The 21711-nt window shown below is 39.4% G+C and overlaps 1 protein-coding gene across 3 annotated transcripts; it reads right to left on the bottom strand.

The window, feature by feature from the left end:
* Window positions 1–13334: 13334 nt before the first annotated feature.
* Window positions 13335–21407, bottom strand: garem (GRB2 associated, regulator of MAPK1). Of its 3 annotated transcripts, XR_004896858.1 has the most exons (7): window positions 21019–21407; window positions 19372–19512; window positions 18950–19080; window positions 16581–17789; window positions 15255–15409; window positions 14008–14945; window positions 13336–13975 (listed from the first exon to the last, which is right to left on the bottom strand). XR_004896858.1 is itself a non-coding variant. In XM_031307767.2 (6 exons), the coding sequence occupies exons 1-6, from the start codon at window positions 21137–21139 to the stop codon at window positions 14093–14095; spliced, it is 2607 nt and encodes an 868-aa protein (XP_031163627.1). In that variant the 5' UTR covers window positions 21140–21407; the 3' UTR covers window positions 13335–14092. The 3 variants fall into 3 exon arrangements, 2 of the variants coding, with proteins under 2 accessions (XP_031163627.1, XP_031163625.1); XM_031307767.2 differs by having other exon boundaries at window positions 13335–14942; XM_031307765.2 differs by having other exon boundaries at window positions 13336–14945.
* Between the last annotated feature and the right edge of the window lie 304 nt (window positions 21408–21711).

The raw sequence follows: 21711 nt of genomic DNA, 5'->3' as shown, positions 1-21711 counted from the left end.
ATCACTTGATCAGTTTTTAGACACGCTAGCAGCTCAGGTGATGGTAAATTCACCCACCATATTAGTCCACACTGAAATATCTCAGCAAGTCATGATTGGATTGCCACGAAAATGGTTACGGTCTAATATTTTTTTATTATGAATATTGTTATTGTATTTATGACTCAAGCATCAATTTTATATTCTTCATTACAATTCTGTATCACATTCTGTTATCTGTCCACACTCAAGAAAATGTGTACATGTATTTACATGTACAGTATGTCAATGAGACATATCAAATTCCAGTGATTCAAATTCATTTTTTTTTTTAAAGCATTTATTACAAAAAAAGCAAAGACAGCAGATACTTTGAAATTAAACTATATTAGCTAGCAACTCATGACTCAAAGGTAGAAAGAATCTCAACATTTTTCAAGTCTGTACAAGATTATTCTGCACAATAGATAATGAAATCAATAGTTCACATGTGCATTTTATGTTATGTTATGTGCATTTACTGAGATGAAAAAAAAAACAGTAACCATTATATCTGACAAACATCAGCATGTTAACATTGTTAAAGCATTTTAGCATTTAGTTCAAAGCAATGGTGTGCTCTGTAGAGCCCGAACGATATAGGATTTTTAAGGTCGATATCGATACAAATATTTGGTGATTTAAAAATCCGATATTCTGATATATCAGCCGATATATATATATATATATATATATATAAATCCAGAAATGTATAACAAAACAGATTTCCCTAACATTAGTTATTGTTATTTATGAGTCCTCACTAAAATAATATGATAATGTAGTTTAAAAACAAACTTGTTTGTTTTATTGTCACAACAGAACAGAGGAACATCAAAGTATATTAAAGTTCTGATAAATAAAATGTATAAAAATACAAACTTATGAAACTTAAAGGGTTAAACACGAGTGTTGCCAACAGGGACGTTGGACAAAACGCCAACACTCATAACATGGTTGAAGGGTGTTTGGTCTGTTTTGTTTTTCATTTTTTTAAATATTCATTTATCGGCTATCATAAATGCCGATTCTGACAGTTTGGAAAATGCCTAATATGGGCCAAAATCACTAGCCGGCACATATTTCGGTAGGGTTATAGTGCACTTGCCTAAGCGCTTGTCACAGCGGTCACCATAGTATGGGTACTGGCACTTGCACATCTCTATGAAGGTTTTTGGCACAACAACACACTTTCCCTTTTCCCTGCGGTCTACATTGGAGCAGAGATCTCTTTCACTGTTCAGCTCTGTGTCACTTTTAATTAAAATTGTATACTTTCCCAAATATTTCCCACAGCTGCCTTTATAGAGGTGGTGGTTAAGAGATACGCTATTGGAGCCTGCAAAGTTGCTATCATCATTATTATCATCATCACCATTTGGTCCTTCCACAGCATTGCCATCATCAATATTATCATCATCACCATTTGGTCCTTCCACGGCATTGGTGGAATCGTGACTTTTAAATTTAAAGGCATGCACTGCTGTATATGTCTTACTCACGCTTTTTTCAAAAATGGTTTCCTCACAGTTCTCTAGTATTGTTGCTACATTTGAACAGAATTTAAACTTCTTAGCTAAGCACTTTTTAATCGCTTTTTTAACAGCATCAGTCTTGCTGTGACCCCCCTTCACCTGTTTGGCTACAGCCACGGTCACTCTTCCTTTCTGTACCTCAGTAAACCCTGACAGATAATGCTTGTGTAGTTGTGGTATGTCAATCTGTGCGTTTTGGGTTGTAAATTCAACAACTAGCCAGTCATACCTGTAATATGTTTCGGACAAAAAATTCCTGACAGTGTTTGCTATTTCTTGATGGTTTTTGGTGGCATCAATGCACTCAAAAATGTCCCTTTCTATGTAAGCATCACTGTCAGATAAGCATCTCTGGTGCGATGCGAACAAAGCGGAGGCAGATTGGGACACAATCTCATCGGCCCTGGCATTTGTGTTTATGCCTTTCAATTTGTAGTACTCTTAAGTAAGTGTATTGCCTTTACACATAATTTCATTCAAGTACGAAAACTGGGCTTCAATATCTTTTTCATGGCATCGTAATCTGTCAGCTAGTAAGTCTCCAAGGTTTGGTGTTACAGATCCTGGTTTAGCTGTCAAGAATTGGTGCAAGACCAAAGTGCTGTCTGCATGCTGCCTGTAAGATGTGAAGAAATTCTTTTTTGCGTCAGTAGGTAGATCAGTGTATTAAAGCCAGGCTCTCTCTATGTTGTTCACTGGAATTCGGTAGGCCCCAGCTGCCCAGGCATCCCATTTCATTTCGGCACGGAAGTTGTCAAGCTTAACGTTAAGAGCTTTAAATTCAGGTTGGATATCGTCTGCTTGTGGCAATAGCAGCATCAGGGTTTCGATTATTGTACCTAAGACTTCGCCAGCCTTCCCTGGTATCAGCTTCACGAGGTTACCAAGCAACTGTCCAAGTCCACCATAATTGTTCTTACACCAACTACCAAACTCTTTACAGGCATTCTTGGTTTTACTTTTTGGTCCAGTGGCAGGCTGACCGCTTGAGACACGGAGGCAGGAGGTCATCAACAGCAGGAACAGCAGACCTGGAGTCCACATGACTGACTGACAACACACACACACACAGAATATGATAGTCACTTTAGTGATCTTCAGACAGTATGTGGTGGATACCTGTTATGTGCTGGATGGATGTTCTAACGTCAGTAACTTAAGAGTTGTTGTGAGGCATGTTGGGTAAAGGTCAAACGCAGAGCTACCATGAATAGGATTATGTGAATTTGGTAGCTTCTTGCACCATAAACCTATAAAACCTATACCCTAACCCAGAGATCTTTAACAGGGGGTTCGAGATCCTTAGGAGGTCCTCAGAGTCACTGCAGTGGGGCCACCAAGGTATTGTTTAATAATTTAAAAAAAATGTTTTCTGAAAGTTAAAATATGTCTGTCTACGGCTTTTTGGGATTTGTTTTTAAATGTACGCAACATTGATGATAACAAGAGTATGCTTACTGGCCTAGTCATCAATAGACACTGTGCTACATGTATGTTTAACATTACAACATGAGGTATAAATGTATGAATATGTCAATAATTATGATTTGAATAGCTTAGTATTGTATGCACTATAAAAAAGGTATGTGTAAAGGCTTTAGGCCGCAATACACGTTATTGGCCCAGTTTAATATGCAACTCAATTGTGTATATTACGTGGTAGGGGGTCCCTGCTCTGTCTCTCTTTCAGCTTACGGGTCCCTGGCCTAAAAAAATATTGAAGACCCCTGCACTGATCTATCAAACCTAACCTAACCTATAGAACTTTCATAGAATGTACAGCAATGGAGGGAGGGACTTCTGCACCAATGTCTAAGTAAGTAAGATAAGTTTTGTTCATGCGTTGTCTTTCTCCAACCAGGAAAAGTTGCCCATAGTCGTCATAACTCATATTTACAAATAAACCCAATATGCATTCCAAAAAAGTCCTATTTTATGACCAACAGCCTAACCCATAGACACCAAGACCTAACCCTCAACATTGTAAGAACATAGATGAAATGTATCAACAGAGACAGCAGACCTGGGAGGAGGCTTGGAGAGCTGATCTGCCCGAGGAACGTATGCTCAGGAGGCTGAAGGCTCGGTGCAGCGCTCAGCCCCGGGAATGGTCAGTGAGTAGAATTTGGTTGGTAAGTCAGGAGCTGAATGAAGTCTTGGAGAAGGTTTCAGATCTGAAGGCTTCATTGAAACCTGACCAGCTGTATAAAACGCTGAGCAGGCCCGCCTACCTGAAAGTCAGGCAATTTTTCATCCATATTTGGCCTGACAGAGTTGGAGGGGTGGAACAAAAGAAGGGAAACTGGTGAGCTGACCATCGTGGTTGGTTGGTTACAATATGGGGGGGAAAATAACGTGTCTGGATTAAAATCTAAAAAAAAAGACCTTGTTTATTAGCTACAGGGCACCAAATGTTGTCTAATTGTCTAACAGAATTAATGAAAAATAGCATTCTTTAACTATGAAAGGTTTATGTATGTAATGTAGATAATGGGTAGATACTCAGTCTTGGTGCTAGTTGTAGGGTTATCACTAAGTTCACGCAGGTGTGTCGGCCAGAACACCACTTAAGGCCAAATATCCTGTGAGTAAATAAATGAAGAGCTGAGAGATGTTCCTTTTCTGTTTATTTCTTCCTTGTTCCTTTTATACATTTGAGTGTGAGTGTGGTTTCTATAAACAGAGAAACAAATACAAATGAATAAAGAAACATATGTATATACTCATTCCTCTTTAAGCACTAATATACATTACCAAACATAAATAAACTAATCAGCATATGGCTATATACCTCTTAAACTCCAAGAATATAAGCAGAGAAGAGGGATTCAAACACTTATTATATGGGATTCTCATAGATTTTCCACCATCCGTTAAGTTACTGCTAACGTAGACAGCACTTCCTGTTATCTATGATACGCTTTAAAGCCTCCAACTAAGTAGACGGCTTGATGCCTTTATTGTGAAAATCCCAGACCGGATGTTATATTCCGTTCAAGCTAGCAAAGTCTCGATAGAGAAGCCTCAATAGCGGCACAGATAACACTATTCAACACCACTAATTACTTATTTTACTCAACCACAAAGTACTGAACAATTTCAACAACAAATATAAAACGTATCAACATGTTTAAACACAATGTTACATATTCTGACCCGACCCGACGTACTGAGTCGGGTGAGCCGAAGGCGACAAACTAGCTTGAATGAACGTGGCTATAATTAGCACAGTGGTTGCGTAGCGTGGCGACCCCTTAAACTCTTAACTCTCGTCCACATTAAATAGCAGAAATGAAAGCTGGTCTAACAAAGAAATACAATATTACGAGTGGTGCAGCAGATATACTTACTCTTCTCATTTACGCACACTCTGAAGAAAATGCTGCTCACAACTACACTCCAACTGACCAACTATCTTACTGCTAACTAACCGTGTGACGTCAGCTATAATATACCAACCAGCACGCACTTTGGCTACCCTGTTATAAGCACTGAATAAACGAGAGTAAACGTGAAGCATAAACAATATGGTCAACTGTACTAAATAATTGCAACACTAACATAACTTTGGGGCCTTTTCTACAATGTAATAACAGCAGCAGGTCAACATGTTATAGTTCAGTTTAGCAGCTAAATGGTTTGATGAAAGTTAAAGTAGAGTCAGGTTTTGACAAATTGTTGGAAAAAAATGAAGCCTTCCCTCCTTGCAGAAAACGCAATGTCTTGATTTGGGAATTGAACCTGAGCTGCTGGTACATAATGTGCAAATGTGTATGATGAATCTGTGTGGTATGGTATCAGAACGGTTGTCAAAACAAGCCAATTCATTGTCATTACTTAAACATTGAATATTGAATGTTGTCAAAGCTTTAGTGAAGAAAATCTGAAGAACATTTTCAAAAGTAATGAAATCGAACAGCTGGGAACTTGGATTTTCTAATTATACAAAATTTGTTAATACAGGACCACAGTTTATACAGAAACTATCCATTAAAATGTCCTAAAACTACACTGTTTTTGTTAGTTGACTTTACTAGAAATTTGCGTGGAAACCGTTGCCTTAAACCGCTTTTACACGAGGTGTAACTTAACAGGTCAAGCTGTATTAACAGAGTGGTAAGTTGATGCAGTAGACTAATCAAGTTTACATTAGTAGTCATTACTAAAAATGAGGGCTGTCAATTGATTAAAAAAATTAATCTAATTAATTACATACTCTGTAATTAATTAATCGAAATGAATCGCATACATAATTAATGGTGCCTGAACCGATACTTTTTAAGAAAGTAAAAAAAGAAAAGAAAAAAGGGTACTAAACAACAGTTGGTGACATTAAAGAACGGCTTGTTTATTGCTAAGGCCATATGGTCAAAATGAAATGATTTAATAATAATGTATAACAATAACATTAACTTATTTCACTAGTAAATTGCTGTTGAACGACAAAAACAACCACCAGGTGGGAAAAGGACATTTACAATAACTTCAAATACACCATGAGGCTGTAGTTTACCAGTTTCATTGAACGCACCGTCTGTGTTGTTTTTCTGAAGGCTAAAACACAGTCTAACTTTACACCGTTTAGCGTTAGCTGTCAGCATTTTAACCGTGTTTAATCCAGCTACTAGCTAGCGGTAGGCTAACGTTAGCTGCTGTCCAGTATAGTGTTAACTAGCTAGCGGTAGGCTAACGTTAGCTGCTGTCGAGTGTAGTGTTAACTAGCTAGCGGTAGGCTAACGTTAGCTGCTGTCGAGTATAGTGTTAATTAGCGTCACGTGCAGCGGTGTTTTTGTTGCCGGTATCGTCAGTTTCAGAGCACCAGAGAGAAGAGCAGACATATCAGTGGCACCAGATTTCGGTAGCCAGGGTTGGCAGGAAGAAGAGTTTTACAAGTAAATGTTCCAATTAATGATCCAGGCAGAACATTTTCGTCTCCCTCCTTTATTTTACAGTCGAATGGTGGCTAGAACGGCTGGAATGGATTCATCTGCTTTATTTTTTTTAACACGTTATTTTTTTCAGATTAATTAATCGAAATTAACACGTTATTTTGACAGCCCTACTAAAAATCATTAGTTAACAAAAGTTACTTTTGTTTAAATATAATAAATATGAAACATTAGGCCGTACTTATCAAAACTACAGAAATATATCATCCTCATAAATATGTTTTTATCTTTGTTACAGAATAGTTTTAAGAACAATGTATTCTATGCATTAGCTCCATTAAAACATAAAGGATGACAATTCAAAGACTGTAATTTCCAACGTGCTCTGCATGAATGTGGTCAACCATACTCTCCCTCACGGCCCAGAGCCCATCAGTCCCCACCCGGGTCTCGGTCATGGTGCAACAACAAATGGAGATGAACATGAACACTAAATCAGCCATACAAAACTAAAAGCCAGATAACATTAATGCACACCCAAAACAATAACAGAAAAGTATTATAACACACTTCAACTAGGACAGAAACCGTTCAGGACGTATGTTTTTTCCCATGAGCCTTTGCATCACTTGAGCAGAACAGTTCCAATCACCCCGCCCCTCCCACACAGAAACTTAACATCCTTAAGTTATCTCTGCTTAATATGATCTGTGCACTGCATACTTAGGCTGATTATTACAAACAACTAATGTGATTTAGTAATGAATATGGTTTTTAACAAAACATGAAAGAATAAGTAGTGAGCACTAAAAAGTTTAATTACAACTAAATCTGGGATTACAGTGTAGTTAAATTGATATTTCTAATTGTTAATAATTAATAGTTAATAATAATGAATTAAGTGTCCATGTACTATGATAATATGTTGTTTTTTTTGACCGTGTGAAATGGGAAGCTTTCTTGTACTTCTGCTGTGGTGCATGAGGTCAGTGACATTACACATTCCTGAAAGATTAGAAGTCAAAATGGTAAAAGTAATGTCAAGTAAAACGACATCAAAAAGGGAACATGATATTTAAAGGACAAATGGATGTTGTGAAATGACAATATAAAAATAAAAAAGGAAACACTTCTAATAAAGGAAGAAATGGAAAATTAAACCTTTTAATTAAGTTGAAAAGGTAATGCTTAAATTAAATGTTTTCATTTGAAAACTTTTTTGACTACAGTACAGCCAGTTTAATTTCAACCCCCATTTTGAGCAGGAAAACCCCAGCTTATGACATTATTGATGTTCCATTTAGCTGTACCAGTAAGCTTTGCCAATGAGCCAACAAGGCCATGCAGCGGGTGCACCTAATGGAATGCAGCCATTATTCCCTTTATTATGTCCACCTGTGTTTTACAAGAGCTGTGAGAAAGGTCTATCTAGGAGTTTGGGGGTCAGCCCTATGTTCCCACATTTCTATGATTTTTCTTAAAATTAGGCTGTATGTTAGAGTCGGGTTACATTCCATGTGTAGTCCATTGCTACTGGATAATAGGTTGGGTGTAATTGGCGACCAAATTGGGAGAAAGGGGGATAAAATCTGATACAAATGCTGTGTATGCACTGCATCTGGATCACAGATTGGCCTGTTGTGGTTTGTTGAGCAATTTTTTTTTCTACATTTTTGAATAAAACCTGGATTATAAATAAGAAAAGTATTGAAGGCACGTCCTCATAGATATTTAAGTATGACTTAAAATATATATATATATATATAGCAGTAATCCCTGTAGGCCAATTGAATTAAATCCTGGGGCCTTTTAGGGTTATTATAATTAATCAATCAATCAATCAAACTTTATTTATATAGCACTTTACAGCAACCAGCAGGTATCCAAAGTGCTTAACATCGAAACCAAGAATAAAAACACATATCATACAATATAAAGAAAGTACATGTAAAATCAGAAATAGTTACAGAGAAACAGAAGAACGAAATCGTCACACCACTGCTATGTATTAAAAGCCTGACTAAACAGATGCGTTTTAAGTTTGGACCTAAAAAGAGCTACATCTGTAATAGTGCGGATATCAGGGGGTAACTTGTTCCAGAGTCTCGGGGCAGCAACTGCAAAAGCCTGGTCACCCCACCTTTATATCTAGACCTTGGCACTTCTAAAAGTCGCTGGTTTGAAGACCGCAATGACCGGTTGTAAGGCTTCAAATATAAAACAGTTGTGAAAGTTGAGCCATAAACAGCAGAACTGTGTTTCCTTTGAACTGTGAGATGTTAACCTGGTTGATGTAAGGCAGGAAACAGTGGCTACAAGGCTTCACAAAAGCAGAACTGATGAAGCACCAACTGGTTCCCAAAATGCATCTGCAATTTGTTACTAAAACCCAGCAAAGGAGTGAGGCACTGAGGAGTTTCTGCAATTTGTTGACAGATTTTGTAATATCTTTTCAATTGCCTGTGAAACCCGCAGAAACAAAGAAGAGAAAAAATAGAAATTGCATAAGGACTTGACAAATCTGACATCTTGTTGCACAAAAGACCGTCATAATCATTGGATTTGGCTCACTCTTACAAGTAGAATATCAACGTCTGTGTGGCAATAATCAGAGTGCTGTCCAAAGTACCTTTTATATATTATCTTTAGGGCCGGTTGTAATACAACTGTATTAAATCAACTAATCTACAAATAAATTACACCTTACAACTAAACCTAGTAGTAGGGCTGAAAAAAACTAACCGTTATTTTCATAATCAGTGAATCAATTATCTAAAGGAGATGTCAGTATTGGTTTGTCCAACCAAGAGCCCAAAACTTAAAGATATTTAATTCACTAAAACATTAGAGAAAAAAGCAGCACATTGTCATGTTTTAGAAGCTGGACCTATCAAATGTTTGACATTTTTGCTTAAAAATGTCTTAAACATTTAATCAGTTATTAAAACAAGTTAAAACTGCCAAGACAATACTAATCCTGTGTTCGATTCTATTTGATTTTTACTTCTATGTACTTGTACTTATTCCTTCAATGAAATGGCATTTATTAGCTTGGTTTGTGTGGTTTATATTAACACATTACATTATACAAATAGTATTACGTGGAATGAATTACCATTATCATTTTCATCACCCGTTGTATGTTACTAAAGTACACACCTCTTTCAACATTCAGGTTTTGTATGACATGGTTGTGCAACTAATCAAATGTGCAATCTTGAACTAATTCCTGATTTCACATGAACAGTGCTAAACTGCTACTTGACAACAAAAAAGACGACAAACATCAGTTAATCCATTTTTAATAGATAATACAATCAAAAACAGGGAAACAAGAGTTGAATTAAAGGATAACGGTCCATAACTCAAGATTTAAGTAATGCTGACCAACACTATTCCAAATGCTATCAAACCCAGTGTCACAGTTATTTCCCTCCCTTTTTGCACCAAGATGGTACAGGCATTATCAAAATGGAATACTCTTTAGTGTTTACTGCCTGACTGTAGTGTGTTCACAGTTTATATCTCAGAATTATTCAAGTAAAATGAAGACTTCCTTTGGCATGCATGATTGTATTCCCCTGAAATGAAGACTGTGGTAATTTCAATATGCATAATGCTCCATTGTCTATTATTGTCACTCACTTGTTTAGTTGTAAGTAATAGAAATTCCTTCCAATGGTCTCTTTGGAGCGCTGTGGATGTTGCATAGGACATTGATCACCATATAATAATAGTGTCAAGGGACACATGCCATTCTCCACAAAGAATGTGGACAATGTGACAAAGTTACAAGGAAATCTGGAAAATGACCCAAACACATGGCTTATTAACATTATTTTTGGTCACTGTCCATGTTGTGTGACTGAGGATGGAGGGTTTTTTTTGTTTGTTTTTGTGACCAAGTGTTATTTTAGATCATGGATTTATAAACCCAGGTTGTACAGAATAAAAAAAAATTTAAAAAAATTTGAACATAAGCCTTTTTTCAATAAAAATAATTCCAACATAGTAATCACTTTCTTTAAAAAAAACAAAAAAAAAAAAAAAATCACATTACATTTGTGATACATTACATGAAAAAAAATGAAAAAAAATCAAGTAATATATGTAACAACCCCACTGCAAAAAGTGTCAGGGGGGGGAAAGAACAGCTGTTGGCCAACAGATGAGACCTGGGTTTTTAGAAAGGCTGTTGTTGCTGAGGCACCTTCATGTATCAGCCATACCGACAGTCTGACAATCACTCATCTGCATATTGAGCATTATGTTAAATGCTGCATAAATAAAACTCTGAATCAAGGCTATAGAAAAAAACTAAGTTTGGTACCAATAGAAACCAATATTTCACTAATTTTAGCAGATCAATTTCAATTTGACCTCACATGCCTCTCAGGTCCTAAGGAAACACATACCTGACATCATTCTCTGATGTTCATGTTTGTGTTAAGAGTATATTCTCCAGTCAGTCTCTTGTGACTAACTAAAAATGTTAAGCCAAAGTGTATATTATATATTTTAAGGTCTCTGGGTTAAGGCGCAGAAAAGCTATCTTTTACTTGTTTCTAGCATTAGAAGACATTTACAATACATACGAGAACAAACGAGAAGTACCATTTTAGTTTGGAAAAAAGTGTGTAGTGCATCCACTCTCTACATAGACACTCTTATGTTATAGGTTTATATTTAATGACTTTAACTGCAATTCATTAAAAGGCTGAAATCTACCAAAGTGCATGATGCCAACGTCATGGTCCATTACCTCTGTTGGTTATTTCCATGTTAGTTTTAGACTAAGGACTAACTTTTCTTGCTATAAATAACCTCACGTTATTTTTAGCGGAGATGATTAAGGTTAAAGCAAATAGCAACATAGTTTAATTCAACTTTAGATTAAAAAGGCATCAAATAGAAATTGCATCGTGGCCGGGTTGGCTCAGTTGGTAGAGCAGGCGCACATATACTGAGAGGTTTATGCCTCGACGACGAGGTCCAGGGTTCGAATCCGACTTGTGACGATTTCCTGCATGTCTTCCCCGTCTCTCACCTAGCTGTCTTGCCAATAGGGCTGCCCCCTCTTAATCGGTCGTTTTGGTCTTAGTCAACTAAGATTTCTTTAGTCGATTAGTCATGTTTTATGCTTTTTTCATGCTGAATGACTTATTTCCAAGAAACGTACGAGCACATCTCTGGTAAACACAAGAATTAAAGTGGTGCTTTTGCATGACTCTTTGAGGAGAAACTCAGATTTACAGATCTGTCGATTAAATCAACTAATCGATTAGTCGATACAATTGAATGAGTGTTAGTCGACTAAGAATTTCTTCAATCGAGCACAGCCCTACTTGTCAAAAAAAGGCGGAAAAGCCCAAAAAATAATCTTAAAGAAAAAACAGAAATTGCATAAGGAGTTGACAAATCTGACATCTTGTTGCACAAAAGACCGTCATAATCATTGGATTTGGCTCACTCTTACAATAAGAATATCACACCAAGAACGCAGATGTGATTTCTGACGGCCAACAAAGCCCAGTTGGTTGATTACACGCAACACTTTATCTTCTAAAACTAGACTAGTAAACCAACTCTCTTCCCTGATATCAGACTGATGTACCGACAGTTACTTCTCCATTTACAAATAAAAGCTGATGTTTTTGGTTTTATCATTACATTACATGTCATTTAGCTGATGCTTTTTATCCAAAGTGACTTACAATTGCTATGTATCAGAGGCTGCACGCCTCTGGAGCAACTAGGGGTTAAGTGTCTCGCTCAGGGACACATTGGCTGATGTATCGCAGTGGGAATCGAACCCGGATTTTCTACACCAAAGGCATGTGTCATATCCACTGCGCCATCACCACCCCCCTATTAATTATCAAATTCATTTTCTAATTTCTGTACTGTACATCCGTATGATACCACAGGCTCAAAGATCAGGTTTACATCATTATTTCTTGCCATTTGAAAAAGTATTGAATGTTCACTAAGGCAGACCAAGCTTACAGCTTAAAGGTGCTCTAAGCGATGTCACGCATTTTTTAGCCTACAACATGTTTTGTCACATACAGCAAACATCTCCTCTCTATCCGCTAGCTTCCTGTCCCCTGAACACACTGTAAAAAAAAAAAGTAGACAGCCCAGGCTCCACAAACTGCAACAAAAACAAACTGCGCCAACCTGCACCACCAAACATACACAAACAGTGTTCCAGCCAATAACCGACAAGAAGGATTCGGGGGTGGGGGTTGGGGGGTTAGTGCGCGGACGGGAGGGGACGGGATGAGGAGGAGGGAGAGCTACCCTCCGTTTTGTTTGACAATACTTCGAACGTAAACAAGAAGTGACGTCACCAACATCGCTTAGAGCACCTTTAACCAGCAATTTCCACTGGATGCGGAACGTCTCCGGAACGTCGACGGAGTCATTAGGTTTCCATTAAAGTTAATGTGTGTATTTCCACTGACTGCGGTACGTCTGCGTCCCTACTCCGTCCCTACTCCGTCCCAGCTCCAGCGGTCCGCAGCCCTCCGGAGCATATACGCAGAGCTTCTATTTTTGCCGGACGCCGGAGAGCTCCGCAGCAATTCAGCATACGGCAGATAGTGCGGGACAGGAAGTCGAGCACAGAAACAAAATAAAAATCCGGTTATATCCAGCAGATCATATTTCCCTGCACTACACCTTGAAAACACAGTACAGAGTTGTTTCCCCTCTACTCCTCTGGATGGAAACAAACTGTTGTTGGTTTTGTGGTTCTATTCTACGTGAATTTGCGAGATATTGTGGGTCCTCGTGACTACAGCTGTCAGTCATGGCCGCAGCCGTGCCGCAACAAATCCGGACCTAGTGGGTATTGACGGACGGCAGAGCACGCAGCCGTTCCGCAGCGGAGCCGGTCCGCAGACGATCCACATCCTGTGGAAATTGCCGGTAAGAAGAGCTTTAAAAGGGATAGAGTATACCTTAGCACTTGTCAGTGCTTGTCATTCATGTTTAGAAATGCACTTGCAGCAACGTTCTTTATCACATCCCTGACCTCGTGAAAACGGTGATTGCATCGTATGTCACTGACTGCAGGTAATTGCAAGCTCTATTTTTGGCCTAATGTCCAATTGTGTATTCCCTGCAAAACATTTACATTGTTTTTTTTTTTGTTTTTTTTTTAAATGGTAAATAAGCAACATATACTATAGCACATTCTTACTGTGGTCTTTGAAAAATCCCGGAAAGAGCAGAAACTTCAAATATTCCCCTTTTGAGGACAGAATGAGCTAATCTTAATTATGTTTTGTCACATCAGTGTTTTCCTCTACATTTGTTGGCCTAAATTAGGATTTGTGTGATAACATGAACACTAGTTAGCTCAGTTTAGCTAGCTAGGCTGCGGGAGAAAGAGTACTAAGTAGCCGACATGAACATGTCTTCATGAAAGTGCCAAATGATTCCATGCAGTTAGTAAATAACTGTCACAGACTTTAGGTTGGCTGGGAAATGACCAATTAACCCAACTATCCCCACAATAAAGTAACAAGTAATAAATTCATATTATACAAAAAGAAAACTCTTTGTGGCTTGGGTGTGCATTGCATATAGACTGAAGGCATGACTCTCTGCTTTATCACAGAATTTAGTGTCACATACTGTCAGTTAGACCTTGGGTCTCCACCCATTTATGAACTGCATGAGTTTCTTTACCTGCAGTTTGCTTAGCTTGAAGTCCTCTGACAAAATCTCCTCAGTGAGCTGCAGCAGTAAATTCCCGTCGATCTTCTCAGACACAAAAAGAGACACGATGTCATCTGGCAGGCCAATGAACCTTAGAGATTTGGACACCTCTTCAATAGAAAGACCAGCCAGACTGGACGGGGGCTGCCACTGTGCAGCGGGACATAGGGATGGACAGTTAGGAGTTAATGAGTTAGTTATCTCTTTTGTGCCCTGCTCGTGCCGAAGACGCGAGCAATTTGTAGTTTCCGGCTCGCTGTCACAGGCTGGTCCCGACAGTGAATCTGTGCCCTTCTTCATGGCATTGGATTTGGGTGTTCTCGGTGGTAAAATGGGGCAAGAGAGGCTCTGCTTAGTGTTAGATTCTTCGAGGGGCTTGTCTCTGTACATTTCTGAATTGTAGCTTGAAGATTTGGTGTAGAACTGATTCAGAGAAGCGTTCTGCGACCTGAGGTCCTGACTGCTGTGCCCGTGCTCTCGGCCGTCAAAGTCAACGCGGCTGGATGTACAGGTCTTTGGGGTGTTCGGGGATCTTTTTCTGGGGTAACTGAAGTAACTTCGACAGCCGGCTGGTAGAAATTCCTCCATGCTGTGCGATTCTCCTCCACTGAAGTTGTTTGGCCAAGACAGCCTGGAGGACATCCCATCCGACGGCAGGCTACCACTGGGCAACGCAGCATTTGGCTCAGTGCTGGTGGAGCGACCCCAGTTACAGGGGTAGCACACGGGGCTTTGCTCTTGTGGGTCGGCCGCCTCTTGCTCAGACGCTCCGCTACTGATGGAAAAATATGAAATTTAGTTGTGGTAGAGGAAACCTCACTAGACCTCATCATATGATTTAAATAGTTGACATTTAAAACAAAAACGTGGCATTTTATAGCTGTTACCGAATAAAAGAATATGGGTTAAGGAGAAACTGCAATGGACACAGCTAAATATAAGGAAAACTAATTTAAAAGATCTAGGTGGATTTCAAGGGTAGGTTGAACAAAAGAGGAAAAAATACAATGACAACATGGTTCTCTAGAAATATGAAAAGCCAGCATAATTCAGCATTGTGCTATGAAATGGTGCCAAGTCTTACATGTTGTGGAGACCAGAGGAATAATAGGAGAGGGTTGGACTTGGAGACCGAGTGTCTTGCTGCCGTGGCTTAGCCAGGATGGGCACCGATGGCATCTGTTTCAAACTTCGTGGAGGAATCGGCGGGGCGTTCAAAAGACGGCATTCTTCCTTCACCTAGAAAGGTAATGATCCGACTGTGAAACTGACGGCAAAATCAACATATTCAACATATTCATATATTCATATATTCAACCCCAGTTTTTTTTACTATTTAGGGTCTTCATTTTATCTGCAATAGCCATTCAAGTATTTACATTCAGTAATTGTCTCTGTTTAGTAGTTTTTATGGGTAGTGGCAGAGTCCACCATTCCCACGCTGGATTCAGATTGCCTACCTAAGCACGAGGCATGTGAAGAACGATGTACGCATGAAATCTAGTGCAGTCTTATCTCGTTTATAACAGTCTCACAGTTTACCGTTCACGCTCTTTAAACCGTGTCAGAGCGGTATTACATCCTACTGCTGCTGCTGCTTGACGTTAAAAACTTTCAGCTGGCAAAACACACGGGCTGACATTTATTGTGAAGCAGCCACAGGAAAACGCAATGTATTTATTAGGGGTCATCATATGTATCGTGATTTTTTAAATCAACTGTTTTCCCCAGAATCCAAAAGAAGACATTTTTTTTATTTTTATTTTTTACCAAAGATTCACCTACTACGTCATACCCGTTTCCAGAAAAACAGAGCGAAAGAAGAAAATCCTTGTTATGTACTTCTTTACAAATGAAATAAATGTCAGACTGAATGACTGACATGTGATGTGCATTCTTTTTAGAAAACAATTAGTTTTTTTTTTTTGTTGTTTTTTTTTCAGAAAAGTCTCATGATATATTGTCTCTAGAAGTGTGTTATTCAACTTTCATCCTTTCAGCAAAAATGTCTCTACAAAACAAGGCAACGGTCATTTCCAGCATTGTTTTTGTCAGAGGATCATTTTCATTTTGGAACAGCGAACTGTTCGATGAAGAGAAGCAGGCGACAGGCTGCATACCTCCAACGCAGCGAGTTCACCAAATGTGCCTATCTGTGTGGAAAACCTAACTAAAATCACGGCTACAATTATTATTTAATGACTCTTGATTAAAACAATGCACGTTTGTGTGGTTTCACTGTAATCTTATGCCCCAGCTGTCTGTGTGATTTTTCGGACAAAGAAGTTGCTGTTTGCTGTGGTTTTAAACTGCACTTGCCGTTACCACAGTAACCCGCGGGTGTCACCAAATCAACGAGGACTGAAATCTTAAAGGGATTTCAATTGAAAGCATGACAGATTATACTCACGGCTTCAGACTTGGGTGGAACCGGTGGTGGAGTAAGAGACGCATCTGGACTGGGTGTTGCGCCAAGGGGACAAGTGACTGGGTATGACAGGGCTGCTGTCGTACCACAGCCGTTGTTGATGCCTCGAATCCCCTCACTTAAAGAAGGTTTTGGGATCTGACCTCTCAAGTGATCCAACCACAGCTCCTCATAGGGAATGTCCAACTTGTTGAGGGACGACTGTTGGTTTGCGCTATCCATCGGTTCGGGGGAGAAGTGTTCATTTTCTCCCGGGTCTGTAGGGATGCTGTCAGAAGGCAGAAGAGCCCAGTCTCCACACAGTGTCATGCAGCCCTGCAAGTTGACCTCGCTGTTGCCGTGCAGGTTGCTGCCGTACACGCACACAGACAGTCGGTGGAAGGACTGGGTGAGTTCATCCCGGGCGTAAATTAAAGAGCTGGGAATCTGCATGTGGCTGGGACAACCGTTGGAGCTGCTGCTGCCTCCGCTGCTTCCGCTTCCGCTGCAACTGCCATTCCCGCTGCTTTTCTTAGGACTCTTGCCATCGTCGTTCCAGTCTGTCCGAACGTCGCGGACGGCTCGCGAATAGTCGTCTATGTCAAACTGCTCCTGGCAGAAGGAGAACCAGCGATGTACCATAGTGTCTAGCCACAACTCTCCTTGCAGCAGTTCTTCTGGAATAATAAATCTAGGCATGGCCATGTGGAAGGGGAAATGGATGGGGATAATTTTGTTGCTTCGCAGAACGCAGCACACGACCACCGTCTTCGTCTGAATGTTGACCAATTTGTAGCGATGACCCTCGCGGATGAGGTGCAGGTCGTGCTGGTTGCGGGGCGGACTGCTGGGCACTGTGACATTGACCGGGAGACGGGTTTTCTCCACAATGTTCCTGATGACGTGCTCGCCGTCCTGCATCTGCAGCTCCAGTGGACTGCAGGTGCTGAACCTGCCTTTGCACTGGAAAGGCAGGCTGATGCTCTCATTGGTGCGATGGTTCATGCAGATCAAGCAGGGCATCTTGCCTCGACCGATCCTACTGATGGAGTTCAGCTTCCCAATCTTCTTAAAAATGGTGTTCAATCTGGATTTTTCCTTGGAGGTCTTGGCATACAGGATCTCAGCCTGGCCCATTAATGTCAGCTCATCACCGGTGCTTAGGGTAATGTTGTAAACTTCAGTATCTTCATTGCATTCCCCTGAAGCCATCTGTAAAAAAAAAAAAAAAAAAAAAGATGACATATGGCCTAAGTACTGAAGAAGAGCTTTTCCACCTTGCTTTTGTTTTTTTTAAATTTTTAAGTAAAATCGCTGTCAGTAAACATTAGGTTGGTGCATTAACAATTGCTTTCTGTATAGAGTCTGTCGATGATTTAACTGTTACATCGCGTCCTTTGTGTTGTCAGTAAATGTAAAAAACAAAAAGAGAGCAAAAGAAGGTTTTGTATCCCTAAATATTCAATATATCAGCGCGGTTGGAAGACATATCGTCAGGTATAGTCATATCGGTTAAGTCTGAGAGGAATCTCAAAGTAAAAATTGACCCCAACAAAGATTATGTAAAAGGATACATTTGAATGGAGTGCTAGCTTAAATCATTTTTAAACCTACTTTGTGGAGCTGAATTTTCTGAAAACAAACCAAATGTACTTAAACATGCCGGTTTTGGGAGACTTAACAGGAGGAACTGGCAATCTTAATTTATTGAATACCCCTGATGTCAGAGTTGGGAGTCAGAGTTCCATACCCCTTTCACACTGATGGCTCAACCAGGATCGACTTTGTGTTTGAAAGACTTAACCCACGTCGACCGACTTGGCGTCACGACCCAGGTCGAGAGGCGGGTCAGACTCGACCAGGGGCGGGACAAACTATGTCATTGGTTGGAAATGTAGGCGCATAATAATAATAATTAAAAAAAAAAAACATAGACTTTGTCTCACTGTACTTGAGCACCGCTGCTCTTCCTCTCTCTCTCGCTGACCCCCCCGTGACACATGTCTGCAGCTGGCAGACGTGTCAGTTAGCAAAGCCTAACTTTATTTTTTTTTTTATGTTATGAAACAAAGAGAAATGTTCTCCCCTCGTCCTAAAATGGTCATGAATCATACTTCCTTGTTTACTGCTGTACCTGCAACGTATGAAATGCAGAAGAGGAGAATTAAACTAAGAACATCTGTCTCCACAAAACACAGGTGAACACGGGTCAGATAACCCCGGTCCTATCCCCGGTCGTTGGTGTGAAAGCGGTCCTAGAATCCAGAACCAATCGTAATAATAGCCCCTTCAACAAACAAATTAGATCAATCAATCAATTTCTTTGTCACGTGAAATCATATAAAATGCAATTTCATTGAAATGGTACGTACCTTAACATTGAAAGTGATTTCTTCCATGACGTATACCCTTTCAGGGAATGCTTTAGCCACCTCCTCCACGCTGTTGAAGTACTGCACAGGCTCCTTGACATCTCTGTCCTGTTCCAGTAGCTTAAACTGACCTGAAGTAGGAAAAGACATATCAATGCAACTGATGGGGTATATCAATAAAAAAGAAAGGTTTTGGATAAAGCTTCACATTGTTCTTATAACCTCTCAACACTGATGCACCAAAACACCCTCTTAAAATATATTTTGTATTTATTAGGGCACCGACGTCAGTCCCAATTTGAACCCCCTGTTGTCAGTTGAAGCACCTGACTTTTTTTTGGTTTTGATATATAAAAAGATACATCATCAAAAGACTACGTCAAGCAAATTCAAGAGCATCGAGCACCCACGATGTAGCTCACCTTCATAATGCACTGGGATCTCTATCTTGGGCCCGATGACATAGTGTCCCTCCTCCAGACTGTGAGCAGTAATAGTCGTCCACTGACGGCAGGAATGAATCAAGAGGTAGTCATTGTCTCTGAGCCCTTCAACCAACTGACCTGCAGGCACGAAAACAAGCAGAACACAGATTGTACCTTACAATCTAGGGGATATTGTAATACTGCAAGGTACAGTAGAAGAAAAAAAAATATCAGTTTAAATTATCTTAATTTAACAAACTTTCAGAATAACGTCTGATGTACTCTGCCCTTTTTGCACAATCAAAATCTTAACTCTTACAAAACATTTGCAAATCCACATAAAATGAATAGTTAAAGGTTGTTGTTGAAATATAAAAAATGATATCTAAGACACAGATGACCTTAAGTTTTATCGGAGTTGTGATACATCTAGTCACTGTGTTTCAGCGTTTATTGTATTAATTAGCTTAATAAGACATACTGGTGTCTAGAATGTGGGTCAGGGCAGCAAAAGGAATTTGTATCGTCCATGGTTGGGACAAATTTGGAATGATTATCCCAAACAATAAAGTCAGTACCCTGAGAAATACCATGATTACTGTTACCTTTTTTTTTTTTTTAAACCACTTATGAGCCTCACAGGCTGCTCCACTCAAGCCAAGGCATTGGATTACTCAGCACACTCAAATCCCTATCCTCCATGGACAATGACAAATGCCTTAATCCATACCTCTCTAAAAAACAAGCACTACCATTTAAAAGCCCAATACACCAAGACAATTTTGCATGGGAGGCCTAAAAGAACGTGACCGAAATGAGAAGATAGAGAACAAATAATTGTTGATGGTTTCATAACGGCAATATTTCAAAGTACATACCATAATAGACATGTATATGTTATTACACAATCGTCAGGCAAAACCTCTTTATTTACAGTCTATGGGCAAAACAGCCGTTGTGGAGGTAAACTCCCTGATCCCATAATATTCTTTTGTAATTTTGTTCTACGTTTACCTTCATGTAACTTTACAGTATCAGGTCGTAATGTTTTCCTTAAAATTGTCTTTCATTGTACCCACAATAAGGCCAAATATAACTTTTCAGGCTTAATTGAACAATTAAGTTGACTCAACCTGCTACAATTTCTTACTGTAGCTCTGACCTTAATTTCTTTCTGAAAATGGCATCACGCTGTACATGTTCCTTAACAGTATGACATTTTCAAGTAGTCCCTGTTGCACAATTAACGGTCTTCTGGTGCCTTGATATATTGTCCCTGACATGAAATACTATTTCTGGTATAACAGTAGCTGTTTTTATTCCAACTTACTGCCTTTATTTTCATGGCTACACAGTGACAGCAGAGAGGTTAAATAACATGTAAAATAACACTGACTTAGCAAACGTAATTATTTGGTGAGATCTGGATACAAGGGCTTAAAGATAGTGACGCAACTTTCATCATTAGAAACTGCTAACTTCTACGTCAACTAGACACTTTTGTTGAAAATTAATACGATACGCTGACAAAATCAAACGCAAAAAAATCCCTTACAGTTTAACTGATTATAGTTTGCCTTAGCTGCTACTAGCACTTTGGCAGCTAACGTTAGCAAAAGAAAACTTTGACAGCAAGTTACTAACCGTTATCCAGCTTGGCAATTTGAGGCAACCTATAAGCACTGACAAGTTGATCTAATGGTAAGGACGTCGTGCTCCATGTAACCTCTTTTAAATTGTTGTACAACATTGTTCCAAGGTCCATTTTGCTAGCTTACAGTAGCCAATTGGAGAGCTAGCTAGCAATGTGTAAACACGGTCACAAAAGGCTACACTAAGCTAACCAACTGAATGCTAAATCAACTATCCATCAGCTAACGTAACAGCTTTATGTTCGGCACGTTTCTCATTAATCGTGGCACATTTCCCTTTTCATTTGCCTACGTATCATTAAGATCCGTTGTCTCATAATGTAGCAGAGACATGTTTGTTTAGCTCGCGACGGGAGCATCAGGGCAACTGTCTGTGGTCTAGCTGAAACGGAAATACGTTTTTTTTGTTTTATCCTTTTAAAATAAGAGCATTACAGAAGACAGGAGCGTGAACAAGAGTGAACACAAAACACGTTTCATACTTCCTTAGTGAAATCGTTCTATTGCTTTTGAATATAAAATGTAAGATCATTGGCTGTTTACGAGCGATGTAGCATGTAAAAGTATTTACCGAACGTTGTAGTTTTGTCACTGATGCTGACAACTAAAAGACCTAGTCCATAATAAAACTCCACCTGGTGCTCCAGATGTAAGGATTGTAAATCATGATTCTAATGTCACTCCT

Source organism: Sander lucioperca, chromosome 1 (genome assembly GCF_008315115.2).
Source record: "Sander lucioperca isolate FBNREF2018 chromosome 1, SLUC_FBN_1.2, whole genome shotgun sequence".
In the NCBI taxonomy this organism is placed as follows: Eukaryota; Metazoa; Chordata; class Actinopteri; order Perciformes; family Percidae; genus Sander; species Sander lucioperca.
Note: the sequence above shows the minus strand (reverse complement) of the source record. Positions and strands in the feature narration are given on the sequence as shown.